Raw genomic sequence first — 20070 nt, forward strand, 5'->3', positions numbered from 1 at the left:
CAAGATACTTTTGGACATCCCATTTGATTTCTTCTTTGACACATTAGTTGTTCAGGGGTGTTTATTTAATATCCACATATTTGGGAATTTTCCAGCTTTCCCCCTGTTATTGATTTATAGTTCCATACCACTGTGGTCAGAAAAGACACCAGGCATGATTTCAATTTCCTTAAATCTGCTAAGACTTGTTTGTGACCTACCATAAGCTCTATCCTGGAAAATGTTTCCTGCACACTTCAGAAGAATGTGTACTGTGCTGCTGTTGGGTAGGATGTTCTGTATATGTTAGGTTGGTCTAACATAGGCTTCAAGTCCAATGTCTCCTTGATGTTCCATCTGGATGATCTATCCATTGTTGAAAGTGGGGTACTGAAGTCCTTTACCATTATTGTATTGTTGTCTATTTCTCCCTTCAGCTCTGTTAGTATCTGCTTAATATGTTTAGGTGCTCTGATGCTGCGCGTGAATATATTTGTGATTGTTATATTTTTTGATGAACTGACCACTTGATCATTGTCTGATGACCTTCTTTGTCTTTTGTTACTGTTTTCAGGTTAAAGTCGACTTTGTCTGATATAAGTATAGCTACTCCTGCTCTCTTTTGGTTTCCACTGGCAAAGGTAGACCTTTCTTGGTTTCCATTGGCAAGGAAGACCTTTTTCCATCCCTTCACTTTCCATCCCTTCACTTCACATCCCTTCACAGTGTATGTGTTTCCTTAAAACTGAAGTGAGTCTCTTGTAGGAAGCATATAGTAGGGTCCTATTTTTTAATCCAGCTAGCCATTCTATGTATTTTGATTGAAGAAATCAATCCATTAACACTTAGAGTACTTATTGATAGGTAAGGAAACTTATTAATGCCATCTTATTAACTGTTTTCTGGCTTATTGGTGTTCCCTTGTAATTTCCCTTCTCTTGCTGCCTTCCTTCGTGAACTATGCTTTTCCATAGTGGTATGTGTTGATTCCCTTCTCTTGTTTGTGAATCTACTGAAGGTTTTGTTTTGTGGTTACCATGAGGCTTAGGTTAAAACATCTTAGAGATATAAGTCTTTTATACTGATAACAATTTAACTTCTATTGCACACAGAAGCTCTGATCTTTTTTTTTTATATTTTTGATGCCACAATTTATCTTTTTCTACTGTGTATCCATTAATAAATTGTTGTAGCTATGGCTCTTTTTAAGCTTTTATCCTTTAACCTTTCTAATAGAGATAGGTAGTTAACATACCACATTACAGTAATCTGTATTCAGTATTCCGAATCTGACTATATGCTTATCTCTGCCACTGTGTTGTATATTTTCATATATTTCCATATTACCAACTGTGTCCTTTCATTTCAGCTTGAAGATCTCCTTTAGGCAATTTCTTGTAGGCAGGCCTAGTGGTAATAAACTCCCTCAGGTTTTATTTGTCTTTTTCTCGCCTTCATTTCTTAAGGACAACTTTGTTAGGTATAGTTTTCTTGGTTGGCAGTTTCTTCCTTTCAGCACTTCAAAATATATCATCCCCTTTTCTCCTGGCCTGCAAGGTCTCTGCTCAGAAATCCATTCATAGCCTTATGGGGGTTTCCTTCTATGATTTTTTTTCTCTTGCTGCTTTTAAAATTCTGTCTTTGATTTTACACAGTTTTATTATAATGTGTATTGGACAAGATTATTTTGGAGTGAAATTTTAGGGTAACCTTGAGCTTCATGAACTTGGATATCCAAATCTCTTCCCAGGTTTGGGAGATTCTCAGCCATTATTTCTTTACATAAAAGCTTTCTACTCCTTTCTCCTTCTCTTCTTCTCTTGGGATTCCAATGATGCCTACATTGTTTTTCTTAATGGTGTTATGTAAGTCCCACCAGCTTTCTTCATTCCTTTTTTTGTTTGTTTCTCACATTGGATAATTTCAATTGATGTGTCTTCAGGCTCACTAATTCCTCTGTTTGGTCGTCTGCTGTTAAAAGTTCTCTACTGAATTCTTCAGTTCTGTCATTTCATTCTTCAGCTCCAAAATTTGTTTGGTTCTTTTCTACATTTTCCATCCCTTCATTAAGCTTCTTATTTTGGTCTTGTATTGTTTTCCTGATATCATTAATTTGTTTATCTGTGTTCTTTTGTAGCTAAGAGTCTTTGGAACAGTTATTGTGAATTCTTTGTTAGGAAATTCAGGATCTTCATTTCTTTGGGTGTTACTGGAGGTTCTTTGGCGGAGTCACGTTTCCCTGATTCTTCATGATTCCTGTAACTTTCATAGGTGTTTGCACACTTGAAGAAGCAAACACCTTTTGCAGACTTCATAGGTAAGGGAAGATTTTCACCTAGGGGTTGGGGGCATGCTGGAGTTTGCTGTGGCCCTAGGTCTAGTGGTGCAGGGCACCAAGAGCAGACACATATGGTGGCACCAGGTCCATTGGGGCATAATGTCTCTTTGGCTCAGGCTGCTAGGGTCTACAACATCCACAACTGTGTGTTTTTTGGTGAGAACTGCTGAGGTTCCACAGTGGCTATAAGGGAGACTGGGGTCCTCAGCAACACTTGGGGTCCAGTGGCTAAGGACCAGGATAGGCAGAGATAGTGGTCAGAGCCAATGATGCACACACACTCAACTTTGAGGGCCAGCTGCAGGTGCCTATATAACTTCAGGTGCCTATACAGTGCCTGCCAGTTGCAGACACACAGATAGTGGTGGGGGCCGAGGCATGCAGCAAGGGCAGGGACCAACTATAAGTTCACTAGCTGCAGGATTCCTACCACGGCCCTAGTGTAGTTGCACAGTCCCCACCCCCACAAGCCATGCACAGTGTAATGGAAGCTGGTGACAAGGGTCAGGCCAGGGGTGTGCGGGTGCACAGCTCAAGTGTCTAGATGCTGGTCAGTGCAGTGGTGCAGGCTAGTGACAAAACAGGGCCTGATCCAGACCAACATGTAGGTGTAGGGGCTGGCTGTCAGAGTGCTCTCCTGTGGCTGCCTGCCAGTCTACCCTCTCCCAATATGCACACTGCAGTGGAGGCCTGTGATGTGGAAAGGCACAGCTGGAGGGGCTAGCTCCAAGAAGCACGCGGTGGTGGGGGTCAGCTGTGGGGGCACAGGATGGTGCCTTGAACTCACACAGCCACAGAGGGCGGCCTGCTGTCACTGCAGTTCCAAGGCTCCCCAAGTGCAAGGGAAGAGAGTGGGGAGCAAGGAGCAAGGAAGGACTCAGGCCTCTGGCATCAGTGAGTCAGAATACCTACAGCGCAAAAGCTGGTGAAATATGCAGTTGCAGGACAGGTCACTGAGCACCACAGCCACTCCCACTGCACGGCTGCCACTGGTATTCCCTGCTTTTCCTCCTTGTTTCCAACCATTTCAGTACGTGACCTTCACGCAGTGCTCGGAAAGTCCTGGGGAAATGGGTCACTTACTCCACTCCTTTTCTGGCCGGGGAACTCTTCTCATCTGGGACGTTCACTCACCCAACTTGGGGGAAAGGATAATGCAGTCAAAATGAAGCTGTCTTCCTTGCTTTTCTCTGCAGTTATTCTCAGGTTTTTGGTTCCACTGTATCACTAAGTTTTCTTTTTCTTTTTAAATTAATTTATTTTTATTTATTGGCTGTGTTGGGTCTTCGCTGCTGCAAGTGGGCTTTCTGTAGTGGTGGAGAGCGGGCGCTACTCTTCGTTGCAGTGCATGGGCTTCTCATTGCAGTGGCTTCGCTTGCTGCAGAGCACTGGCTCTAGGTGCGCAGGCTTCAGTAGTTGCAGGGCATGGACTCAGTGGTTGTGGCTCTCAGGCTCTAGAGCACAGGCTCAGTATTTATGGCGCACGGGCTTAGTTGCTCCGCGGCATGTGGGATCTTCCTGGACCAGAGATCTAACCCATGTCCCCTGCGTTGGCAGGCGGATTCTTAACCACTGTGCTACCAGAGGAGCCCCTCACTAACTTTTCTTAAGTGAACGCCAGCATTTTCCCAGAGCTGTTTTTGTTCATGGATAGCTAATTGTTGATTTTGGTGGGGAGATGGAGGCTGAGTTCTTCCTTTCTAATGTGGATGACTTTTAAATCATTTGCTTGACTAACTGCTTTGGGTAGAACCTCCAGTACAATGCTGAATGGAAGTAGCAAAAGTAGACAACTTGTCTTGTTCCTAATCTTAAGCGGAAAGCATTTAGTCTTTAACCCGTAAGTATGATGTTAGCTGGGGCTTTTTCATACAGATGCTTTGCAAGATTAGGAAACTATCCTCTACTCCTAGCATATTGACTGTTTTTTATCATGAAGGGGTGTTGAATATTATAAAATAATGTTCCGTGTCTGTTGAGATGTGGTGTTTATCCTTTATTCTTTTAATGTGGTGTATTACATTATTTTTGATGTTAAATACACCTTGCATTCCTAAGATAAATCCCACTTGACCATGATATATAACCCCTTTATATATTGCTGGATTCAATTAGAGTACTTTGTGGATGATTTATTTGTCTATATTCGTAAGAGAATTAGTTTGTAGTTTTGTTGTGCTGTTTGGTTTTCTTACCAGGGTAACATTGACTTCATATAGTCAGTTGAGAAGGAATCCCTCCTTTCCTACTTTTTGGAAGACTTTGTCAAGAATTGCCATTAATTATTCTTTAAATGTTTGGTAGAATTCACGAATTATACCTAAGCTTTTCCCTGATGGCAATTTTTTTTATTATTAATTCAATCTATTTACTTGTTATAGGTCATTTCAAATTTTCTATTTATTCTCAAAACAGTTTTGGTAGTTTGTGTCTTTCTAGGAATGTGTCCATTTCACCTACATTATCTAACTTGTTGGCATGCAGTTGTTTATTATATTTGCCTATAATTCTTTTTATTTCTGTACAGCTGACAGTAATATTCCTTTTTTATTTCTGAGTTTAGTATTTTTAGTGTTCTCTCTTTTTTGCTTTGTCAATCCAGCTAAAGTCTTATCAATTCTATGATATTTTCAAGGGCCTTACTGGCTTTATTGATTTTCTCTGTGTTTTTTCTATTCTCTATTTCATTAATTTACACACTAATCTTTATTATTTCCTTCCTTCTATTTGCTCTGAGTTTAGTTTGCGCTGTTTTTCCAGTGTCTTAAGATGGAAGGTTAAGTGGTTGATTTTGAGATCTTTCCTTTTTTAAAAAAATGTAGGCATTTATAAATATAAATTTCTCCCTGTGTACTGCTTTAGCAGAATCCTAAATGCTTTGGTATGCCATTTCTTCACTTTTATTCATCTCAAAGTATTTTCTAATTCCCCTTGTGATTTATTTCCTGATCCACTGATCATTTAGTGGTGAGTTATTTAATGTCCACATATTTGTGAATTTCACAACCTCGCTGATTTTGCTTTCTAATTTCATTCCACTGTGGTCAGAGAATAACTTCAATCCTTTCAACTTTACTGATAATTTTTTAATGGCCTACCACATGGTCCATCCTGAAGGATGTTTCATGTACACTTGGGAAGAAGGTGAACTCTGCTGTTGTTGGGTGGAGTGCTCTAAACTAGACATCTATTATATCTAGGTGGTTATAGTGTCATTCAAGGCTTCTGTTTCCTTCTTGATCATCTACCTAGATTTTCTATCCATTATTAGTAGTGGGGTATGGAAGCCTGTGACTACTGCTGAACTTTCTATTTCTCCATTCTGCCAGGTTTCCTTTTACATACTGTGGAGCTGTTTTTAGGTAGATATTTGTTTACAATTATTATGTCTTCTTAACAGACTGCCCTTTTGTCATTATAAAATGTCTCTCTTCATCTCTAGTAACTTTTTTTTTACAGTCTATTTTGTCTGATACACAACCTCTCTAACCTTATTTGCATAACATCTTTTTCCTTCCTCTTACATTCAAGCTATTTGTATCTCTGAATCTAAAGTATGTCTCAAGTAGAAAGCATATAGCTGGATCTTGTTTTTTCATCCTGCCTGACAAGCTTTGCCTTTTAATTGGAATGTTTAATCCACTGACATTTTTTATTGATATAGTTAGATTATGTCTGCCATCTTACTTTTTATTTTCTGTTTCATGTCTTTTTTTTTCTTGCCTATTTCTCACTGCTTTCTTCTGCATTAAGTGAATCTTCACAGTGCCACATTTTAATTCCTTTAATGATTTTGTTCACTATACTTTTTTTTTAAGTTATTTTCCTTATGGTTTCTCTAAGGCTTGTCAGAATACATTTCAAATTAACACTAACAACTACAGTGAGCTATAATAATGTTATCTTATATAGCTCTATTTCCTCTTCTTCCTTTGTGTGTGTGTGTGTGTGTATATATATATGTATGTGTGTGTATATATGGTGTTTATCATATCTGTTTGCTTATGTGCATTTATTGAAAATAAGGTTTAGCATTAGCAGAATAAATTTATTTTCCTACATATAAAGTGGTACTTTTTGCCCTTTGTCATTTTATCTGTTGGGATTTTCATGTTATTTTGGTCAATTTAAGAAATTCTTTATATCATGGTTTTAATTATTGTCGTATTTGTTGAAATTTTCCCTTTCTTCTTATTTTATCTTTCAGTGTAGAAAATCAACCTTTTCATTTTTATTGCTTCAAATGTTTGAAACTTCTTAGCCTTCTAAGATCTGAAACACATTAAGAGTTTTATTATACATGGACCATACACTCTAAGTACATAGCTAAACTCTTCTTTTTTACAGATTAAATCTCTGCATGATTCACTCTGGGTTGTGCTAGAGATGCAGGTGTGTCCAATGAAAATCAGAGACATAAACTACCTGTAGCTGCATGCCACAGATGCTCGGGCGGGCTTAGTTCGCTTAGATCATATTTGGATGGTACTATGATTAGGATTTAAATTGATGTTCCTACAAATTGTTTATCAGTTTTCCCAACACTATTTATTTTAAAGAAAGAAAGAAAGAGAAACCCTCTCTTTTAAACTGGAGATACAACAACCAAATGAGCTCCTGATACTAGACTAGATCTTGCACTACAAGGAAAAATAATGGTATAAAGGAAAATGTTATAGAATAATGGTATAATGGCTCAATTAACAAAATTGAAATGTGGAAGGCAGATTAGAAAGATACATTTACTATAATAATGTTAAACTTATCAAAACTGATGATTATACTACTGTCATGCAAAGGATGTCTCTAGTCTTAGGAAATACAAGTCAAAGTGTCTAAGGGTAAAGGATCATGATATATGTTAACTATTCTCACATGGATCAAAAAAATCCAAAAACAAACAAATACCACATTCATAATAGAACAGTGCTTCTCAAACAAGAGTGATGTTCCCCACAAGAAGATATCTGCTTATGCCAGGGACATTTTGGGGAAAGGGAGCTACCAGTATCTGGTGGGTAGCGGCCAGGGAAGTAGCTCAGCATCCTACAAAGCACAGTTCAGCCCCCAAAACGAAGAATGACCTGGTGCCAAATGTTGATAGTATCAAGGCTGAAAAAACCCTGATACAGAGAAAGCAAATGATGGAGCAAGTGGGACAGAATGTCAACAATCAGTATACCTGAGTGAGGGGTATATGATTATTCTTACCTTATAATTTTTCTGTAATTTGGAAATTAATTCCAAATAAACCATTTTTAAAGCCTTTTTAAAAGCACTATGTTGTGATGACTATTTTATCATACATTAAACCACTGCATCGAAAGTGGACCTATTTGAGGGCTCTCTATTCTATTTCACTGATATTAGACATCTTTTTTCCTAGTGCCACATTCTTTTCATTTCTGTTTCTATGTAATTCTAGCAACCTCAACCCATTAACAAAAATAGAACTTCTTTTAAAATATATATACATGTGTACCTACAAATTTATATCTTTACTTTTTCCAAATTAATTTTAGTTTTTTTATTTTTAAAAAACCTCTTATTGTGATCTTGAGTTGAAAGCACTCTTTTAATCCAGAATGCCATCTCACACAGTTCTTTGGGAAACATCTCCTGAAGACTTGGAGCAGCGAACATGTCTGGTTTGGAGACTTAATTATCAAAGTCCATGAGAATAGACAGTTCTTTAGAAATTAATGAAGCAAGGCATTTTAATATGTGTGCATTAAATCTGCAAAGATCACATGGTTGGGCTGTTTATTTGCCTGATTATTTTTCAGGAAACGGAGAGTGAGGCTGGGCTCTGAGAAGCTAAAGTAGTGATTCCCCAATGACAGCACCACTAATCCAGGCTTTTCGGGGCCATCCAAAATGCAAAGTGATGTGAAGCCACATGTGATACTAGGCATATGTTTGGATTAGAATAATGTACTACAAACGCATTTTCGAAGATTCACATGTGGAGAACGCTTTTGTGCTTTTTAGGCCACAGACCCTTAAAGCCTAAGTGACTTTAAGGTACACAATAAAATACATCTATCACTATCTCTGCAAGGATTTGAACCTCTGTCTGGAATACAGCAGAATACCAACTGATGAGTTAGAAACTTGGACTCTATTTCTAACTGTTTATTAATGACATCTTCAAAGGTAAAATAATATAAATAGGTTCACAAGAGGATATGTGTTTAATAAATGTCTCATAAAATCATTTTCATAGGCAAGCCAAGCGTAATAAAGAGAAAGACGCCATTTGCGGTGGCTGGCAACTTTCATGTCCCCAACCCTCTCTTTTCACTTTTGCCCCATATCCAGGCCATCTGATAAGGACAGCTCACACCCTAAGACCTTTGGCATCCTCAGTCCCTTGGCACTAAAACTGGAAACCATGAGAGCCCCAGCCTGAGCACGGGAACTTCCGCCTGGCTCACCTCCTAACTGTAATATAGCTGAAGGCCTCGTGCTGCTCCTGTTCCACTCCAGACCAAACCAGAGCCATTCTCCTTGGGTGACACATTTGCTGTGGACTGTTGTGTGTCATGAATCCTTTTCACACTCACTGGAGCCCGTGTGTCATTTGTCCCAACCTCCATAATTTCCTGAGATGGGGACTGCCCAGCATCCAGCAGGGGATGCTAGGGACCCAAATAAAACACCAACTGACTGGTTTTGCTTATTGATTTCTCAGAATCACTTATCAAGGAGCTGGGAAGACTCCAGTCTCTAGGAGGTCTTCCAGAGCAAAGACCAGGAGAGTGACGGCATCATGCTGGTATCCACGAATAAGTTAGGATTTGAACTATACTAAAGCAAATATCTAAGAGACGGGTCATAATTCACACAACTAAATCTGAAGGGATAAAATTAAACCATATGGAGTGCAATACTGAAGACCTATCTTCAGTTACACTTTTACTTTTATTATTTTAACAGAAACACTTAAAAATGAAAAGTTTTCTTATACCTCAACTACACATTAAAAACCAAAACACAGAATCCCAGCTCTCACCCGAACGGCACTCCAAGGGCACCAAGCGGAGTCACCAGGACTGTGGGGACTGCCGTGTAAGCCAGGAAGTTTCCAATCTGGCCAACAGCCACTGTCAAGAGAATCACAAGGATATCACTGCAATTACAGAACTCGCTTTGAGCATTCATCACAGAGTTGAATTTTGCAAGACCGTGCTCTGAAAGGGATACTGCTTTTCCATTGATGGTGAGGAAGGAAATATGGGGCATCACGGCATGTTTAAGAGTCCTGAGGGCAGAGGAGAGCAGGCTGCATAGCACCACTGGCCCAAGTAGCCAGGAGAGCAGTTTCAACCCTCTGGGGAAATTCCCACTCTAACTGGCAGTGATCGACAGTGGGTGCAACAGAGTGTATTTCCACTTCCTTCTTAACACATCCCTGTTTTAAGACAGATCATGTAGAGCTTTCCACGTCTCTTCAAGTGGCCTGGGATCTATTCCAGTGACATGCTGCTGGCACATCAAGTGGAAACACTACTGCCTGCAGAGGACTGTGCCTGGGACTGCACTGACACAGACAGATTGATAGATAGAGAGATAGATAGATAGATAGATAGATCAATAGATGGAACTTAAACATGAGTTCTTTAATGAATCAACGTCTGCTAGAAAATTTCCTGCCTAAAAGACAATGTGTGACAAATGGATGTCAAGATATATCTGAAATATCTAACACAATTTTTCTTCCTATATTTAAAGTTCTGAACTCTAATTTTATTATTTCTATATTATAACACCACCTCTGATCAAGTACTTAAGGTTGAGTGAAGAAACTCTCCCTGTAAAACCAACTGTGTTGAGTGAAAGTTCACCAAATGCTCACTGGCTCAACTACAGATGAGGAAGCAGGAGCTGTGTTAATTTCTTCAGCCCCAGGGACAGTCTGACCTGGACAAAATTCAGGGCTAACTGCAGGAAGCAGGAAACACAGCCTCCCACCATCCAAGTCCTCACTCCAAAGAACAAGCTAAACTAATCCCACCCCCTCCATCCCGCCCTGCCAGACAAATGACTGAGCTTAGAAAAGAAGACCACCCACTTCACCACAAAGGATACTTACTTGCAATTGTTCCTGCCCACCACACAATGTCTGTTAAATAGGAGGTACCTACAAAAGAGTGAGATAAAAACCTCAGGAAAGTACAAACCAGGAGGTTGACAATCTACATATTTAAAGAGGAATTTTTAAATGAAACTAAGATTGAAAAGAATAATGAATACCATACTATTTATTCATCCTACAAAGAATCTTTAAATTAGTCTATAAATAGCAGCATGAGAAACCACTAAAAGTGGCAAAAATATTTTTTACAATCAACACAAGTTGACCCAAACAAATAAAATCTTCATAATTTTTTTTTGGCTCAATATATCACCTAGAGACAAATATTCTTTGGAGTATTTTTTTATATGTTGATTTCAAATGAGATTTGATCCTCAAAGTTCAGTTCTCTCATGCATTTATTGAAACCTATTTATAATTTTACTAGCACAGGGTTCAGTGACTTGTTACTTAAACAGGTTACCCAATGTTCATAATGCAGAACCTCTGTGACATGGCTTTTATTGCAACCATGTGAAAATGGTTGAAAGCAGACCCTTACACTCATTCAAAGATCGGACACTGTACACAGTGTTTTCCCTTTTATTTATTTATTTTTTTAATTTACTTATTTTTTTTCCCTTTTACTCTCTTGGATTACCCTCCTATGTCTCCATGCATGCCAGGGCAAGCAGAGATGGGAGCAGCTGTCCAGGTCTCCTCGTCACATCCATCCCTCCTCTTGTCCTGCTTCAGGTATATCAAAATGCTCCTCGTCTGACAGGATTTTTTCACTTCGGATTAAAATACCTAATCTATTTGGATGTTTTAATTCTCAGTAATTTAGTATAATGAACATAGGAAGTCAGCCTGCTTCACTGAGGAGCAGAGCTATAGGTATTTAAAAAGTACTTCAAAGAAAATGAGACCAATAAGTAATGACAGAATAGAAAGAATGGTCTAGCTCAAATAGCACCATTTGATAACATCACAGTAAAAACTGACTCCGGCAAGAACCATCAATGGAGACTAAAATAAGGGAATGAAAATTTGTTGAGGGACAGGACTGTCATGTAGTCTCTGTGAATCACCTCCACCTGCTTTCTTTATTAATCACAAAGAGAAAAAGTCATCTTTACAGTACTCTAAGATCCTGATGGACATCACCTTAACTACGTGGTCAAGGTTACCACCACCAACATCCTGTGCCTTCTGGGTGTGCACTGAGAAAGGCACATCATCACATCTGCAGTGCTCCTGCCAGAGTGCATCACCTGAATCTAATCACAAGGAAACTGTGAAATGGTCCACATGTCACAATAAGCAAGGTCACAAAAGACAAAGGCTAAGGCACTGTTGCAGATGACAGGATGTGACTAAACACAGCACATGATGTTAGATGGGAAAAGGCTGCTATAAAAGACAGCATTAGGGCAACTGGCAAAACTTCAGTATAGATTGTTGTAGACAAGTGAGTAACAAAACCCCTTTACTTCCTGCATAAGAATGTGACTTATGGTCCACTTTCTGAATCTATAAAGCTGACAGCCACATGGCTGGGGGACAACACTTACAGTAAAAATGACCTGTGATGGGCAAATGGCATCTGACTGGAGGTCTGTGAACACCTGTCAGAGATTATCATTTGGGATCCCCGAGTGCAACACTTGAGGGAACAGGCATAGCTCTTTCAGGGCTGGGAGCTCTGCTGCTATGACTTTATACTGGAGGGCAGGTGGCTTGTGAGGCTGAGCAGCCATGGCACCACCTGCTGCAGTTCTGCCTCTGGGCCCCTAAACCATGCTCTGTGTCTGCTACCAGGCTCCAACAGAGAGGGCCTGACACTGGCTGTGGCTCCTGTCCCATGTCCTTCTAAGTTTGTCTGATACAAACACAGCCGATGGTGTCCTACATGTCAGAAGGCATAGCTGAGCTTAAGGATGCACTGCAGTGAACACTGCAGAACAATGATCAACTATCAGTACAGAATCCTTGATCAATTTCCCAAATGTGCTAACCACACTGTGGCTATTTTAGAGCATGTCTTTTACTTATAAGTGGAATCTAAAACAAAACAAAACCCCACCACCACCACCAAAAAAACCCACACAGAATTGTCAAAGCAATCCTGAAGAAAAAGAATTAAGCTGGAGACATAATCCTCCCAGACTTCAAATGATACTACAAAACTACAGTAATTAAGACAGTAAGGTACCAGCACAAAAACAGACAGACAGATCAATGAAACAGAATAGAGAGCCCCAAAATAAACCTATACACCTATGGTCAATTAATCTTCGACAAAGGAGGCAAGAATATACAATGGAAAAAAGACATTCTCTTCAGCAAGTGGTGCCTGGAAAGCTGGACAGCCTCACATAAACTGATGAAATTAAAATACTCCCTACACCATATACAAACATAAACTCAAGATGGCTTAAAAATCTAAATATAAGACACGACACCATGAAACTCCTTAAAGAGAACATAGGCAAAACATTCTCTGAGATAAATCGTAGCAATATTTTCTTAGATCATATTCCCAAGGCAAAAGTAATAAAAGCAAAAATAAACAAATGGTACATAATCAAACTTAAAAACTTTTGCACAGCAAAAAAACCATCAACAAAACAAAAAGACAACCTACAGCATGGGAGAAGATATTTGCAAATGATATGACTGACAAGATATTTGCAAATGATATGACTGACAAAATATACAAACAGCTTATACAACTCAATATCAAAAAAAGAAACGACCCAATCAAAAAATAGGCAGAAGATCTAAATAGACATTTCTCCAAAGAAGACATACAGATGGCCAACAAACACATGAAAAGATGTTCAACATCGCTAATTATTAGAGAAATGCAAATCAAAACCACAATTAGGTATTGTCTCATACTGGTTGGAATGGCTATCATCAAAAAGTCTACAAATAATAAATGCTGGAGAGGGTATGTAGAAAAGGGAACTCTCCTACACTGTTGGTGGTAATGTAAATTGCTGCAGCCACTATGGAAAACAGTATGGAGGTTCCTTAAAGAACTAAAAATAGAGCTATCATAGTCAGCAATCCCACTCCTGATTACATATTAGGAAAAGATGAAAACTCTAATCTGAAAAGATACATGCAACCCAATGTTCATAGTGGCACCATTTACAACAACCAAGACATGGAAGCAACACAGGTGTCTATCAACAGATGAACAGACAAAGAAGATGGGGGGGGTGTGTGTGTGTGCGCGCGCGCACGCACGCACACAATGGAATATTACTCAGCATTAAAAGAATGAAGTATTGCCATTTATAGCAACTGAGAATGGACCTAGAGAATATCATACTAAATGAAGTAAGTCAGACAAACACTAAATGATATCACTTATATGTGGAGCCTAAAAATAATGCAAATGAATCTATACACAAAACAGAAACAGACTCACAGACATAGAAAATAAGATTACGATTACCAAAGGGGAAGGGCAGGGGAGCGGATAAATAAGGAGCATGGGGTTAACAGATATACATGACTATATATAAAATAAACAACAAGAATTTACTGTATAACACAGAGAACAATATTCAATATCTTGTAATGGAAAATAATCTGAAAAAATGCAATATATATAATGCAGTCACTTTGCTGAACACCTGAAACTAATACAATATTGTAAATCAACTATATTTCAATTTAAAAAATGTTTAACGAAACCGAACTCATAGATACAAAGAACAGATTGGTGGTTGCCAGGGGCAAGGGGTAGGGGTGGGGGAAACGGGTGAAGGGGTCAAATGGTACAAACTTCCAGCCATAAAATAAACAAGTCCTGGGGACACAATGTACAGCATGGTGACTATAGTTAACAATATTGTATTTGAAAGTTGCTAACAGTAGATCTTAAAAAGCCTCATCACAGGGGAAAATAGTTACCATGTGTGGTGATAAATGTTAAATAGACTTACGGTGATGATCATTTCACAATGCATACATATATAAAATAATTACGTAGTATAACTGAAATTAATATATGTCAATTATATTTTTTTTAAAAAGGATACTATGCACCCATTTAAAATAACAAAAAAAAAATTTGTGAATCATTGTTGTACACCTATAACTTATATAATATTGTACATCAACTTTACCTCAATAAAAATAACAATTTAAAAATCAGCCATTCATCTGTGTTTACTTCATTAAGGGAAGTCTACCAATTCATCAGGAGGCAAACAGACAGAAAGACATACACATGTAAAGTAAAAAATAGCAAAAATATATTTTAAAGAAAGGCAATGTCCCCGTACCTAAGAAAATGTATGCTGTTTATTTAAAAATGAAAGGTCATAAAGCCCATTTCCAAATGCTGATGTGAGGGGAGCTTCATGGACAGTTCCCCAGCAAAACAACCATAACTGCTAAATAAAGTAGTAAAAAAATAAAGTCTTTGGAAATTGTCCCAAGAGCACACAGCAAATGAGGAAACATTTATTCAAGAAAATCTATAAAATCTCAGTAAGAATAGTAAGAGTTTTTATAGCACATGAGCCAAGACCCACTTCCTCTCTCCCTGCTGCAGTTCAGCTGGACAAAAGCTCCACTCCAGGCTGCTGTGACCAAAACGAAAGGGCTCCTTCCCCTCTCAGTTCTCAATCATAAGAGAACAGGCCTCCAGCATTTCTAATCCCTTCCAACTGCAAGCTGAAGAGACTAAATATCTGGTTAATCCATCCAACAGGTTGGAGGCTCGCTTCCTCCACTCAGCCCCTACTCTTAGGGTGGAGACTCTACCCAAAGCATAGCAGGCCCTGATCATCCTGGCCCAAGCATGAAGACAGGGTGCAGATCCTACATCTGGAGAGGCAAGAAAAGAAGATCAGAGGCTACCACCCCTACCCAGTAACTGTTCTCAACAAATACACCTGCCTGAATTTAACTGGACAAGACTCTACAGTAATTAATGCACTAAAGCATTATCAAAAACAACAGAGCAACCAGCCAGCAATTAGTAGAGCCTAACAGTTGTATGTGATACCCAACAAGGCAGAGAGAGTCAAAGATTGCCCAACTAAAACCACTGTCTCCCAGGGCAAAGGTACACATACCCAAGCCTATACTCTCTGAGGAGTGACATCAGAGACTTTACACTGCAGGGGAAATACACTGTATCAAAGTACTCCAGCCAAGTCACTAAACAAACAAACAAGCGAATAACAATTCAGAGAGAGGGGTAGAAGAATCTGCATCCAGAGTTGCCACCACATATTACCTAAAATACCCTGATATCAACAAAAAATCATGAGACAACAACAACATCAAAAATGGGCAAAAGACTGGAATAGACATTTCTCCAAAGAAGATATACAAGTAGCCAATAAACACATGAACAACATCACTAATCATCAGGGAAATGCAAATCAAAACCATGACGAGATACCACCTCATACCTATTAGGATGGCTACTATCAAAAACAAACAAACAAACAAAAACAGAAAAGAACAAGTGCTGGTAAGGATGTGGAGAAACTGGAACCCTTTTTGACTGCTGGTGAGAATGGAAAATGGGACACCTGCTGCGGAAAACAGAATGGCAGTTCCTCAGAAAGTTAAATATAGACTCAGCATATGATCCAGCAATTCCACTTCTGGGTATATATCTATAAGAATTGAAAGCAGGGACTTGAACAGGTATTTACACACCTATGTTCTTAGCAGCATTATTCACAATAGCCAACAGCTGGATAGAACCCAAGTGTCTATCAATGGATGAACAGATAAATAAATTGATAAACAAAGTACAATCTATATGTTCCTTTTCGTTATACATGAAATGGCAAACAGTATAAAATGCACTAGTAGTGTTGGTGTCTTGTACCAAGTGTAAAAGTTCTGGTAAAAAGAGTAATGGGGAGACAGCACAGTCAGGTAACAATAAAAAAAAATTTAACTGAAAAAAATTACAAGATGCACAAAGAAACAAGAAAATGTGGCCTATATTACATATATTATTTAAGTGCAGGAAAACACAGGCAACAAAAACTGCCTGTGAGAGCATTTAGACATTAGATTTAACAAAAATTTCAAACCATTAAAAATATGCTCAAATAACTAAAGGAAACCATGCTTAAAGAAGCAAAGGAAAATATGATGACAACTCATCTCAAACAGAGCATCAATAAAGAGACAGAAATTATAAAAAAATTAAAAGCCAGGAAAAAGAAAAAAAAAAAAAAAAAGCCAGGGACTTCCCTGGTGGTCTGATGGTAAAGAATCTTCCTTCAAATGCAGGGGATGTAGGTTCAATCCCTGGTCAGGGAACTAAGATCCCATGTGCTGCGGGGCAACTAAGCTGGCATGCCTCAATTACTGAGCTTGCGCACTTCAACTAGAGAGCCTACATGCCGCCAAGTACAGAGCTCACTCGCTCTGGAACCCATGCCTCATAACTACAGAGCCCACATGCCTTGGAGTCTGGGCACCACAACTAGAGAAGAGAAAATCCACATGCCACAACACAGAGAGAAGCTCATGAACCACAACGAAAGATCCAACATGCCTCAACAAAACATCCTGCATGCTGCAACTGAGATCCAATGCAGCCAAGAATAAATAAAATAAATTTTTAACAGTTGTATTAAAAAAGAAGCCAGCCAAGAATATATAAAATAAATAAATTTTTAACAGTTGTATTAAAAAAAAAGCCAACTTCCCTACTTTCTCTATCGTGGTCCTAACATCACTACTGTGAACGTAGCTCCTTAAAATAGTTTAGGAGGAGGAATCAAGATGGCGGAGTAGGAGGACGTGCGCTCACTCCCTCTTGCAAGACCACTGGAATTACAACTAACTGCTGCATAATCATCGACAAAAAGACACTGGAACTCACCAAAAAAAAAAACACCCCACATTCAGAGAAAAGGAGAAACCGCAATGAGACAGTAGGAGGGGCACAATCATGTTAAAATCAAATCCCATAAATGCTGGGTGGGAGAACAGTTATACCACAGAAGTCCACCCACTAAAGTGAGGGTTCTGAGCCCCACATCAGGCTTCCTAACCTGGGTGTCCAGCAACGGGAAGAGGAATCCCCACAGAATCAGACTTTGAAAGCCAGTGGGATTTGATTGCAGGACCTCCACAGGACTGGGGGAAATGGAGACTCCACTCTTGGAGGGCACACAAAAAAGTGTGCTCACCAGGACCCAGGGGGAAGGAGCAGTGACCCCACAGGAGAATGAACCAGCCTACCTGCCGGTGTTGAAGGGTTGCCTGCAGCGGTGGGGGGCAGCTGTGGCTCACTGAGGAGACAGGGGCACTGGCAGCAGGGGTTCTGGGAAGGGCTCATTGGCATGAGCCCTCCCAGAGTCCACCATTAGCCCCACCAAAGAGCCTTTAAGTTCCAGTGTTGGGTAGCCTCAGGCCAAACATCAAAAAAGGTGGGAACACAGCCCCACCCATCGGCAGACAAGCAGATTAAAGTGTCACCCACCAAATCAGATTAAAGTCTTACTGAGCTCCGCCCACACAGCCCAACCTACCATCAGTGCTTCCCATCAGGAAGCATGCACCAGCCTCTGAGAGAGCTTCCTCCACAAGAGGGCAGACAGCAGAATCAAGCAGTATCAGCAGTATTTCATCTTGTGGAACTGAAAACCACAGCCACAGAAAGACAGAGAAAATGAAAAGGCAAAAGATGTTGTATCAGATGAAGGGACAAGATAAAACGCCAGAAAAACAACTAAATGAAGAGGAGATGGGCACCCTTCTAGATAAAGAATTCAGAATAATGATGGTGAAGATGATCCAGGACTTTGAAAAAAGACTGGATGCAAAGATCGAAAAGTTCCAAGAAAAGTTTATCAAAGACCTAGAAGAATTAAAGAACAAACAGAGATATGCAACACAATAACTGAAATGAAAAATAGTTCCTAGAAGGAACTAATAGCAGATTAACTGAGGCAGAAGGGCGAATAAGTGAGCTGGAAGACAGAATGGTGATAATCACTGATATGGAAAAGAATAATGAATGAAAAGAACTGAAGAGAGCCTAAGAGACCTCTGGGACAACGTTAAACACACCAACATTCACATTCTAGGGGTCCCAGAAGGAGAAGAGAGAGAAAGGACCTGAGAAAATATTGGAAGAGATTCTAGTTGAAAACTTCCCTAACATGGTAAAGGAAACAGCTACCCAAGTCCAGGAAGCACAAAGAGTCCCAGGCAGGATAAACCCAAGGAGAAACACACCAAGACGTATACTAGTCAAATTGACAAAAATTAAAGACAGAGAAAAGTTATTAAAAGCAACAAGGGAAAAATGACAAATAACATACAAGGGAACTCCCACAAGGTTAACAGATGATTTCTCAGCAGAAACTCTGCAAGCCAGAAGGGAGTGGCACGATATATTTAAAGTGATGAAAGGGAAGAACCTACAACCAAGAATACTCTACCCAGCAAGGATCTCATTCAGATTCGACAGAGAAATCAAAAGCTTTACAGACAAGCAACAGCTAAGAGAACACAGCACCACCAAACCAGTCCTACAACAAATGCTAAAGGAACTTCTCTAAGTGGGAAACATAAGAGAAGAAAAGGACCTACAAAAACAAAAACAAAACAATTAAGAAAATGGTAATAGAAACATACACATCAATAATTACCTTGAATATAAATGGACTAAATGCCCCAACCAAAAGACACAGACTGGCTGAATGGATACAAAAACAAGACCCATATATATGCTGTCTCCAAGAGACCCACTTCAGACCTAGGGACACATACAGACTGAAAGTGAGGGGATGGAAAAAGATATTCCATGCAAATGGAAATCAAAAAAAGCTGGAGTAGCAATACTCATATCAGATAAAATAGACGTCAAAATAAAATATGTTGCAAGAGACAAGAAAGGACACTTCATAATGATCAAGGGATCAATCCAAGAAGAGGATATAACAATTATAAATATATATGCACCCAATATAGGAGCACCTCAATACATAAGGCAAATGCTAACGACTATGAAAGAGGAAAACGACAGTAACACAATCATAGTGGGGGACTTTAACACCCCAATTACACCAACGGACAAATCATCCACACAGAAAATTAATAAGGAAACACAAGCTTTAAATGACACAATAAATCAGCTTGACTTAATAGATATCTATAGGACATTACATCCAAAACCAGCAGATTACACATTCTTCTCAAGTGCACATGGAACATGCTCCAGGATAGATCACATTTTGGGTCATAAATCAAGCCTTGGTAAATTCAAGAAAATTGAAATCGTATCAAGCATCTTTTCTGACCACAATGCTTTGAGATTAGAAATCAATTACAAGAAAACAACTGTAAAAAACACAAACACATGGAGGCTAAACAATACAATACTAAACAACCAAGAGATCACTGAAGAAATCAAAGAGGAAATCAAAAAATACCTAGAGACAAATGACAATGAAAACACAACGATCCAAAATCTGTGGGATGCAGCAAAGGCAGTTCTTAGAGGGATGTTTATAGCAATACAATCCTACCTCTAGAAACAAGAAAAATCCCAAATTAACAATCTAAACTTACACCCAAAGAAACTAGAGAAAGAAGAGCAAACAAAACCCAAAGTTAGTAGATGGAGAGAAATCAGAAAGATCAGAGCAGAAATAAATGAAATAGA

The 20070-nt window shown here is 39.1% G+C and overlaps 1 protein-coding gene across 1 annotated transcript in view; it reads right to left on the reverse strand.

The window, feature by feature from the left end:
• Window positions 1-20070, reverse strand: part of NIPA1 (NIPA magnesium transporter 1) — a 42698-nt gene that overhangs the window by 13567 nt on the left and 9061 nt on the right. Inside the window, exons 2-3 of the mRNA XM_057746454.1 lie at window positions 10413-10460; window positions 9333-9423 (exon numbers count right to left, since the gene is read on the reverse strand). Coding sequence (XP_057602437.1) covers window positions 9333-9423; window positions 10413-10460 — 139 coding nt within the window. The remainder of the gene's footprint in view (window positions 1-9332; window positions 9424-10412; window positions 10461-20070) is intronic.

Source organism: Hippopotamus amphibius, chromosome 8, assembly GCF_030028045.1.
Source record: "Hippopotamus amphibius kiboko isolate mHipAmp2 chromosome 8, mHipAmp2.hap2, whole genome shotgun sequence".
NCBI classification, from domain to species: Eukaryota; Metazoa; Chordata; class Mammalia; order Artiodactyla; family Hippopotamidae; genus Hippopotamus; species Hippopotamus amphibius.